The following is a 10198-nucleotide window of genomic DNA, read 5'->3' on the forward strand; positions in this document are numbered from 1 at the left end:
ACACATCTCCCCACAGCGGGCTGGAGCCGCCCCCAGGTGCAGGGCCCCGATAACCCCAGCGCAGGGCTGTTTACAGCCCCTCCCGTGATACAGGCGGCACGTGGGGCGCTTATCTCTGTCCCCAGCTCCCTCCTGGGGCTCAGGGCCAAGGCAGCGAGGGCTGTGGGGCAGCAGTTGGGGCCCCTGCCGTGTCCAAAATCCCCAGAACCACAGGCAGCACTGGCATACGAAGGAAATCTTTATTAAGTCCGAGGTAGCAGCAGTGACAGGGGGCCAGAGGGCAGCCCCCAGGGCCCCCGAGCAGGATGGTGTCCACAGCACTACGCAATGGAGGCAAAGCTGAACACTGCACAGCCTGCGAGAGGGGCACCCCACGACTCCCCGGCCCTTTGTTCCAGGGCAGGCAAGGACCAACCTCTGTCCTTCCCCCAAAAATCACTGCCAGGGGATCGGCAGAAGTGAGAAAGTGGCCCCCAGTAACTGCTTATCTACAGCTACAGCAGATCAGGGGGGTCACCTGGGGGCACATACAGCCCTGGCAGTGCACCCCCACAATGTTAGCGCCAAGACAGTTATATTAAAAAAAAAAAAAAGATACTTCAGTACTTCAGTGACAGCACTATGCGCAGATGGGCGCAGCTGCCACCCCACAGCAGGCAGCCTCAGTGGCTCCTCGAGGGAGGACAGCAGTGGGAAGCAGGAGCAGTGGGACCCTGGTGCCCTCACAGGACAGCGAACTTGAAGACAGCCATGATGGCAGCGCTGATGAGGCCGGAGATGGGGACGGTGACGAACCAGGCCATGAAGATGTTTCGGAAGAGGCGCCAGTCCACCGCCTTCCTGGAGCGCAGCCAGCCCACTGAGACGACTGAGCCCACCTGCATGAGAAGCCGGGGCACGTTCAGCTCCAGAGCACCCCTCAAACATGCACTCCTCCACGTCTCAGGCAGAGCCCTGGGTCCTGCCCCGGCCTATGGGCACCACACAGAGCGCAGGCAGGGAGTGCAGGGCAAGGAGCTGCCAGCCCAGAGGGGTGACAGGACCAGGATCCCGCAGCACTCGATTTCCCATGGCCTCTTGGCAGAGCTTAGGGGATCATGAAAGGGGTTTTGTTCTGCCATCACCTCCCAAGTGCCCCAGGGGCCCACCCCGAGGCTGGGCAGCTGCTGCCACCCCACATTGAGATGCAAGCAGCGGAGCTGGGAGCTGACAGTGGCCAGTGGCCCAGAGTGAGGCCTCCCACACAGCTCAGCCCTGTGAGCACCAAGAGCTGGGAACTCTGCGCTCACACAGAGCCAAAGCCATGCCCCTGGTAGCCCTCCTACCTTGCAGTGGGTTGTGCTGATTGGGAGGCCAACGTTGGAGGCAATGACCACCGTCAGCGCTGAGGCCAGCTCGATGCTGAAGCCGCTGCAGGGACAGAGAGCAGATCAGAATAGGGGCACGGGATACCCCAAAACACCGTGGGCTCAGCTCAAGGCAGCACAGCTTGTCTCTGCAGCCCCTGGATGAACCCCCCAGGATGCAGCAAGGTGTTGGAGCCACACACACCCCGGCTCCACCACTGAAACCCCCAGGAGAGAATGGAGAGGGGCTCCTGGAGCAGAACGCAGCTCTCAGGCCTCACGGAGCCTCCCCTCTGCTCCATGGTAGCCCTTACCTGGATGGTGTGATGGGAGTCAGGTCCTTCCCCATCGTCTGGATGACTCTCCTTCCCCAGACCCACAAGCCAATGCAAATCCCTGCACCCCCATAGAGAAGCAGCCAGATGGGAGTTGCCACCTTGGTAGCCACATCGCCTGTCTGATAGACCAGGAAGAGTGCAACCAGGGGCCCAATGGCATTGCTGGAAGAGAAAGAGGAACTGGTCTAGAGGGCCAGAGGCTCTTGGCAAGATAGAATATCCCTGGAAGTGTTCAAGGCCAGGTTGGATGGCACATGGAACAACCAGGTCAAGAGGAACATGTCCATAGCAGGGGGTTGGAACAAGGTATTTAAGGTCGCTTCCACCCCAAACTATTTTGTAGTTCCATGATTCTGTGAGCACTAGCCCCAGCTAGCAGCCTCCCTGGCTCCCACAACGCCACTGACCTGACATCATTGCCACCATGAGCGAAGGAGCCAAAACAGGCTGTGAGGATCTGCAAGAACTGGAAGAGCAGAGACACCTCAGGCTTGTCCTGCTCGTGCCACTCTTCCAGGGAGCCGGTGCTACCCTTGCGGTCAGCGGCCCCCAGCTCTGCCTGGGCTGTGTTCAGGTCCACGTCAGCAGCCGGGTGCGCATCCGCCACTGCGTTGCAGTAGCTGGTGTAGCTGTCCATGCGGACCCTCTTCTTCGTGTCCACCACAGACCAGCTGAGCCTCTCCCCCTCCTCGACGTCCCTGGCCCGCAGAGAGTCCAGGGGCATGCCACAGATAGCCATGGTGTAGGAGGTATAGCTGTTATTGCGCCGCAGGGGCTTGTCCCCCGAGTCCCCCATGCAGTCCCCCATCTTGGCCAGGTGCAGCTTGTGCAGCAGCTCCTTGTAGAGGCCGGAGTCCTTGTGCACAGTGTGGTACTGGTACTGCCCCCCTGAGCCCAGCTGGTGGCCCACTGCCTGGCTCAGGTGGACCAGGTTGCCATTGGGCAGCCGCACAGCTCCTGCCAGGGGGGACAGCGGGGTTAGCACCAAGGGGTGCCTGGGCTGGGGGAGTCTCAGCACCCCAATCACCCCCTGCTACTCACCACTATCAATGCTTGTTTCCTTCAGGTCAAGGCTGGGAAGTCTCTCCTGCTCTGGGGCCTCCTCCAGCTCCCCCAGGTTGAAGGAGACCATCCTCTCCTCCCCCGCTGCCCGAGGGGGCGCGGTTGACCCTGCATCAGCAGCGGGGCCCTTGGCATCTTCCAAGGGCATCTTGGCCTCCTCTTGCTCCTCCTTTGGGCAAGCATTCTTCTCCATCAAGGGGCTTTCAGAAGGACTTGATTTTATTTCTCCTGCAAAGAAGGGCAGCCACCATCAAACCCCTTTCCACCATTGCACCCAATGCCAGCAGCAAGCCCACACCCCTTGCCACTCAGATTTATGGCAGCCAAATAAAATTTACAGCTCCTCCACATCCTGAACTTTGGAAACTGCTGGACAGTCACACCTTGTCCCGGGCACAACAGCCAAACCATCTATGCCAGCTCATCCCCTATTTTTAGACACCCCCACCCACACGGGGTGTGGTGAACACCATTATGGGGCTTTTATGTCGGTAATGTCTAGTGCAGAGGTTCCTCTTTGGGCCATGTTTGTCCCATCCCCGTGGGCAGTGGGATGCTCTGGACCCACTTCTGGAGCGGCTATGACCCCTGAAGCTGAGAGAGGCGCCCAGAAGAGCCCAGCTCCTCTACCAGCCCAGCAGCTCCAGCCTGGGCTCCTCTCCAGCTTCCACTGCTGGACGACAAACCCAAACAGGAGCTGGTCTCCACCCCCCAAAGGCAGCCTGGTTTCCTGTCCACCCTAGGCAGCCAAACCAGCAGCACCAAGCTGTGGAACCTGAGGCTGTTCCTCCGCCTCTAACAGTAAAAGCATGTTTTCTCCAGGTGAAAACATGAGGTCAGCTCCTTCAGACAACAACCAAAACCACCTTCTTGTCATAAACATGACCATTTCCCTGTCACTTTGTTTGCCTCAAGGGCTGGGTTGTGGCATCAACCCTCCATCCTGGCATCCAGTCCCAGCAGAGCTGTCTCCCCCTGCATGCCCACCTCCTCCCAGGGATGCTGTGGGCAGGCAGGGAACATAGTATGCCTGACAGGCAGAAGAGCCCACCTCACCTCATGGGCAGGAGTTAAGTTAAACAGCTGGAGGACTGTCAAGAGCAGTCATAAAGCTGTTAGTCACACCCCAATTACACCAGCACAACAAGGACATCCCCTCATCACCAACTCCCAAGGCCCCAGCCTGCACACATCATTGATATTCAGGACCACATGCAGTTCCAAGCACTGCTCCGGAGGCAGAGCTCCAGGCTGATCCTTTGGATGCCTTTCAATAGAGTGTTTTGGGTTTTTTTGCTACAGGGGAAGGATTTCATCAGCTTTAAACTTGTGATCTGCATCAGCCAGGCCAAGGATTGCTCAGCAGGTATGAGAAGATTAAAGATTACAACAGGCACGTTGTCTCTTGCCTTCTCTCTCCTCTGTTAGAGAGGGACAAGCTGTCTGACACTGCCCACAGCTCCAGGAGAGACCACCCTGCAGATCAATCAGCCCCAGACACTGCTCAGCACCACAACAGCTGCTCCTGGGGGGGGTCTGGGTGCCTGGGTTAGGAGCAGGCAGAGCCCAGCACGCTGAGTGCCCCAGTGACTCAGAGCAGGTTAATCCCCGAGTGAAGAGGAGGATTCTGTTAATAACAGCCCCACAGCTAATGGGATCTCCCACTGGGAAGAGAAGTGGGTTAGCCAGAGCATGCCCTTCCCCGAGGATTGCAGAGGGACGTGGTACTTACGGTCGATTTTCTTCTTCATTCTCGGACATACAAAGAACCAGACGACGAGAGCACAGACAACAGCACTCCCCGCCGAAATTAGGAGGATACCCCACAGAGGAAGTTTGTCAAAGCCCAGCACTAGGAAATAAAACAACGGATCTTTGAAAACCTCTGGGCAAAACCCTCCTCGATATATGACTTTGGTTTTCCCAGGCACAGGGACTCCATCACCTGCAAGAGCCCTGAGCTAATCCACCTGCCAGGGAGAAGCACTGCTGGGAAGGCATCACTGACCTTGCTGAGACCCTAGCTATGCTCTCAGCCCCACAAGTCACATTCCCATCAGTAGCTGACCCTTCACAGCCTTTCCCCCAGCCAAGCCCTGTACAGAGTGGTGCATGCCCCGGGCTCCACACAGCTCTTGTCTCCTCATTTGCTGCAATGTCAAAGGGAAAAACACTTCCCAGTGTGGCTGCTGCAGCACCAGTGCTGCTTCCCTGCTCTGGAGAGGACACGGACACTGGGCTGCTCCCACCCTGGAGCTCTCCAGCCCCTGCAGCTGCTGGGGAGGGCAGCTCTTGTGCTCCAGGAGTCAATGGCAATTTAGGCTTCATAGCATCTGAGGTGATACATGACCCACTTAGGAGCATTCTCACAGGCAGCCTGACTTTGAGCAGAGGACTGGCATCACACAAGCCCAGGTAGGGCATCAGGTGCTTGTGACTATCCAAACCCTGCATTTGCTGCTGCAGGCAGTGCCTTATTGCTCCTGAAGCAGCCCAGACACCTCCAGCAGGCACAGGTCTGCCTGCAAACCCTGTGCTCAAGCAACCTAGAGTTCACTCAGCAGTTCAGGGCTCAGGATGAACACAGATCCACTTTGGACATGCCAAGTTAATTTGGGAGCAGCCCCAGTGCCCCCAGCAGCACCACGGCAGGCCTGCCCTCCTCTCCCCCATGTTGCAGAGCCCAGGGAAGGGGAAGCTGACATCCCTCCAAAAAATTTTCCAGCCACTGTTTACAGAGCAAACCCTGCCAGAGCCATCACTGCCTGCCCGCATCCCACCTCCAGAGGCTCCTCCACAACAGGAAACCCACGCTGACACCAGAAAACAGCTCAGGCCGAGTCATCCCAGCAAACAACGGAGGTGACGGAGCCTCTGGCTCCACAAGCAAATCCACCTATCCCTGCTGAGCCCTCCCTTAGTCCTGCTCCTGACTTGTCCCCTGCCACACAGCATCCTAGCTTGGCTTTTCAACCTGAAGCTCAGACTCTGCAGCACACAGGCCAGCTCTTCTGGACAAGAGTAATTAGCTTGTTTTTAGGGACAGGATGAAGCAGGAGGCGCAGCCCCATCCCTGCTCCGAGCCCCACTGCTGGCAGCCAGCAGATACCTGAGTTTTAGCACAGGTAAGAGAAGGGAAGGGGAAGCCATGTTATTGGCCAGTCCTGGCAAGTCTAAGGAGAAAGGTCTGGAGGAGTTTAGTTTGAGCAGGTCTCTTTGGCTGGGCAACTACCTAGCCCAGACAGTGCAGGCTAGCCTGCCGCCTTCCGTAACCGGCACAGGCCAGCCGCCTTCTAGGAGATCTCAGCCCTGTAAAGCAAAAAAGGGGTAAATCGTGCATTTAATGGAGGCTTTGGAAAGAATTTCAAAATTCAGGTTGAAGCATTTGCTGTGCACTTACAGGGCGCCCCAGTGTACATGATGGAGAAGAGGTTGATTCCCACAGTGCAAGCGTAGAAGACGGGCAAAGCTCGCAGGCCGTTGGGAACAGGATCTGCCTGGAAAACACAGAGCAGTGCTGCAGAGAGGCACAGTGGGGGCTGTGCAGCAGCCCAGGAGCAGCTCAGCAACAGATCCTCTCCAGAAGGGGTTTGTGCCCTCAGTCACCTACAGACGACAGCTCCCAACAGCCTTTAGGGAACAGCCGCCAGTCAGATGGAGGGCAGGAGGTAGCACAACACCTGGATCCCACAAGCCTCCCCACAGAGCTAGGGCAGACCCAGCCAAGGCTTCCAGCACTCCCAGGCCTGGAACAACTCATCTCTATCTGGCTTCTGAACCCTTTCCCTGGCTCCCCAAAGTGCCACCTCCACTTACATTTTTCTTTCAACTCCCCAATAACTTTCAAAGCTTTTGCCCCTTTTCAGCTCTCTTGAACAAAATAAAAAGTCCATTAGTCACAAAGGAGCTTATTTGACCACATACCTGGCAGCAAGGCCCTCACCCCAGCAGAAGGAGTGTTTAATCCCCACTGCTGCCCAGCAATTGGGATTTGGCATCAGGACAAGCACACCAAGGCTCCCTGAATGTCAAGCAGCACAAGCACCAGGATGGAGCATGACAGGGCCAGCCACGCTTTGGGAGGCTGGTTACACAAGGTTACTGTGACAGTGGTGACGCTGAGCTGTTCTAAAGGACTGCCACTGATAAAATCTTAACATCTCTTCAATTGTTAGAGGTAAAACTTAAAGGAATTTAACCTCAGATATGCAGAAAAGAATACTGGAGTTTCTCTGCATAGTTTGGGTCTCAGGAATGTGGCTTCCCCAGACTCGGAAACAATTCTGTCCCTCCTAGCTGAGGAATGCCATGGCTGTGGATAAATACCTTTACCTGCAGCCTACCCCATGGAAAAAAAGCCCCTTACACCAGGAATTTGGAAAAGCCCAGATGACAGCACTGGTCTTATCAATTCTGAGCTACTTCATTACTGGGAAACAGGGCTGTTCCTGCTGAAGCCAGGCAAAACAACTCCCATGTTTCAGAGGGGAGGTGATGCCCCAAACCCTCCAAGTCCACTCTGTGGAGTGGTCACAGGCCCCATTTTCTCACGTCTTCAGTTTCCAAAGGGCTCCCCTGATGCCAACACAGACACTCCAGGATGTGCCAGGAGAAGCCCTGGGGGCCATAAGCCAACCAACAAGTCCATTGAGAGCAGCCCAGAGCCCCAAAGCATCAGAAAACAGGGCAGACAGCCCTTACCTTACAGAGGATGAACCTCTGGACGAGGAAGAACAGGATAGCAGACATGATGCCCGAAAGAAGGGGTGAGATGAACCAGGACAACACTAGAAAGTGAGAGGCACAATCAGCATCCTGCTGCTGGAAAAGGAAGCCCAGGGACACATGGGGTCCATGTCTGGGGTGGTCCTGCTGCACTTACCAATCTTCAGCAACTCAGACCACTTGACACCTTCCTGCCCTTTGGCCACCAGTGAGAAGCCAATGGTGGCCCCAACGATGCAGTGGGTTCCAGAAATGGGGAGCTTCAAGAATGAAGCCATCAGCTGCCACACAGCAGATCCTGGAGAAGAAGCAGCCTGCTAAGAAAGCCATCACCAGGGCATCCCGGGACACAGTGCCCCTCCACCGTGACCTCCCCGCTCCTTACCGGACATGGCGCTGATCGAGCCTGCCATCAGCATCTCCTCTGAGGAGTTGTACATCTTGACATCGATCAGACCCTTGCGGATGGTCTCGCTGACCTTGGCACCCAGCAGCACGGAGCCCACCGTCTCGAAGATGCTGGCCAGGATGCAGGCCTGCCGCAGGGTCACCACCCCCGAGCCCACGGCCGTGCCGAACGAGTTGGCCACGTCGTTCGCACCGACAGAGAAGGCCAGGACGAAGGCGATGATGAAGCCCAGGACCAGCATCCAGAGGAAGTCGGCCATGGGGGCGGCGGGCACCGTGGGCTCCATGGCGATGGGTTAATAAATTAGGTACAAAATTAAATAGAGGGATCGCTATAGGGCTCGGGGACACCGCGACGTCCTAGGGGCCCGTGGGTCGCAGGGGCTGGGGGCCGGCTGCTGCGCCATGGTCCGCGCCGCTCCTCATCCTGCGGGAAGGACAGAGCTGAGCGGGGCGAGCACCGGAACCGGCCCTTCCCGCCGCCGGTAACGGCCGCTCCCGCGCGCGCCACCGCCCCCTCCCGCCGCCATGCGTGCGTGCGTGCGTGCGCCCGCCCCTGCCCGTCACCGCCGCTCACCGCTGCGCCGCGCCGGGCCGGGCCGCGTTAACCGGGAATGCCCAGCCGCGTGCGGTGCCGCTCGGATGCGGTGCCTCCCGGACCCCGCTGCCCTCCCTCGGTCCCGGTCGGTGCCGCCACCCGGTCTAAGGCGGCCACAGCGCGCAGCGCCTTTAACACCGCCCCCCGCCCCCGCGTGACCGCGGCCCCGCCCCCGCCCGGCCCGGCCCCGCCCTCGCTCGGCCCGGCCCCGCCCTCGCTGCCCATTGGTCCGCGCTCCGAGGGAAAGGGGCGGGGCCGCATCGCCATTGGGCAGCGCCGAGCACAGAGACCGAGGCCGGCCCCGCCCCCCCGTGCGGGCAGCGCGCCGGCGAACCACGTGCGCGCCCGCTGTGCCCCGGGAGGGACGGCATCGAAACCGGCACCGGAACCGGCAATGCATGACATAGCATGGCATAGCATGGCCCGGCACCGGAACTGGCACCGGAACCGGCACGGCATGGCACCGGAACCAGCGCGGCATGGCATAGCATGGCCCGGCACCGGCACTGGCACCGGTACCGGCACGGCATGACACCGGAACCAGCGCGGCATGGCATAGCATGGCCCGGCACTGGCACCGGTACCGGCACTGGCACCGGTACCGGCACTGGCACGGCATGGCCCGGTACCGGTACGGCATGGCATGGCATAGCATGGCCCAGCACTGGCACCGGAACTGGCACCGGCACGGCCCGGCATGGCACCAGGACCGGCACGGCACGGCACGGCATGGCCCGGCACCGGCACTGGCACAGCATGGCCTGGCCGGGCACATCTGGCACGGCTTTCCACCGATGTGGACTCTGCTCCAGTGTGGCACGGGCACAGCCCAGCAGGTGTGAGGGCCCAGGCTGGGATGCAGCACAGCTCGACTCGCTTTGGCACGGATGTGGGGCTGGCCCAGGTATGGAACTGCTCTGCTCAGCTCCAGCATGACCAGCCTGTGCCAGCCCAGGTGGGCAAGGAGCTACTGGCCACGGGGCTGGCACTCCAGTGTGCCTCAGTCCCTCTCCAGTGTGCCTCAGTACCTCTCCAGTGTGCTCAGTGCCACTCCAGCTCTGAACTGGCATCACACACAGGCTTTGTGCCTGCACTGGTTGAGACCAGCACCAGCCCATGGGTCCCCCACTAGACTGCCAAGGACCATAGGTGGGGACTGAAACTAGTTCCCACCAGGATTAACTACGGCACCAGATCCACAGCTGAGTGTGGCAGCTCAGGGGATTCTGCAAGGTCCCAGGAGGTTCCCAGGAGGTTTCCAGGAGGTCCTGCAGGGTCCCCCCAGCCTGGGTGCCACGGGAGGGGTGAGCCCCTCGGCGTGCAGCAGCTGTGGATGTGTGTGCACAGCCAGCCCCACGTGCCCCGGCCCACGCTGGGGGTACACGTGTGCCCCAAGCTGGGGGAGCCCCTCTCCCATTCCCATCTGGGGTGATCATTGCCCAGCAGGAACCACGGCTCAGTGCCCAGACGCAGCCCTGGGGCAGGGGTCAGCCGGCACAGGAAGCTGGGGTGTGTGGCCAGGGGCTGTGCCACCACACGGGTCAGCAGCTGGGGCTGGCACGGCCGGGCCACTGCACACCACCACGTCATGGGGACGCAGTGACAGGGGCTGCAGGTGGCCCCTGGTGCCTGGGGAAGTGGCCAGGCTGCCCCAGCCCTGCTGCATGACTGCCCCTGCGTCACCTGGGCAGAGTCCAGCCCGTGTCCCCATGGGCCCTGTG

General features: G+C 59.5%; 1 protein-coding gene across 2 annotated transcripts; it reads right to left on the bottom strand.

The window, feature by feature from the left end:
- Positions 1–220: 220 nt before the first annotated feature.
- Positions 221–8584, bottom strand: SLC20A1 (solute carrier family 20 member 1). 2 transcript variants are annotated; one of them, XM_066567396.1, is made up of 11 exons: positions 8457–8584; positions 7857–8306; positions 7629–7769; positions 7448–7533; positions 6147–6243; positions 4479–4598; positions 2726–2974; positions 2092–2641; positions 1661–1846; positions 1326–1410; positions 221–878 (listed from the first exon to the last, which is right to left on the bottom strand). In XM_066567396.1, exons 2-11 carry the CDS (start codon positions 8164–8166, stop codon positions 723–725), a joined length of 1980 nt encoding a protein of 659 aa, XP_066423493.1. In that variant the 5' UTR covers positions 8167–8306; positions 8457–8584; the 3' UTR covers positions 221–722. The 2 variants fall into 2 exon arrangements, with proteins under 2 accessions (XP_066423493.1, XP_066423494.1); XM_066567397.1 differs by lacking the exon at positions 8457–8584 and having other exon boundaries at positions 7857–8371.
- Between the last annotated feature and the right edge of the window lie 1614 nt (positions 8585–10198).

The sequence above is a fragment of the Molothrus aeneus genome, chromosome 29 (assembly GCF_037042795.1).
Source record: "Molothrus aeneus isolate 106 chromosome 29, BPBGC_Maene_1.0, whole genome shotgun sequence".
In the NCBI taxonomy this organism is placed as follows: domain Eukaryota; kingdom Metazoa; phylum Chordata; class Aves; order Passeriformes; family Icteridae; genus Molothrus; species Molothrus aeneus.

What these genes read in the sequence shown, in the direction of transcription:
- SLC20A1 (XM_066567396.1), bottom strand. Translation starts at nt 8,166, where the DNA reads ATGGAGCCCACGGTGCCCGCCGCCCCCATGGCCGACTTCCTCTGGATG. An exon ending in CTCGATCAGCGCCATGTCCG is followed by an intron (nt 7,770 to 7,856) that starts GTAAGGAGCGGG and finishes CTTCTTCTCCAG; the next exon opens with GATCTGCTGTGTGGCAGCTG. An exon ending in AGAGGTTCATCCTCTGTAAG is followed by an intron (nt 6,244 to 7,447) that starts GTAAGGGCTGTC and finishes TGTGTTTTCCAG; the next exon opens with GCAGATCCTGTTCCCAACGG.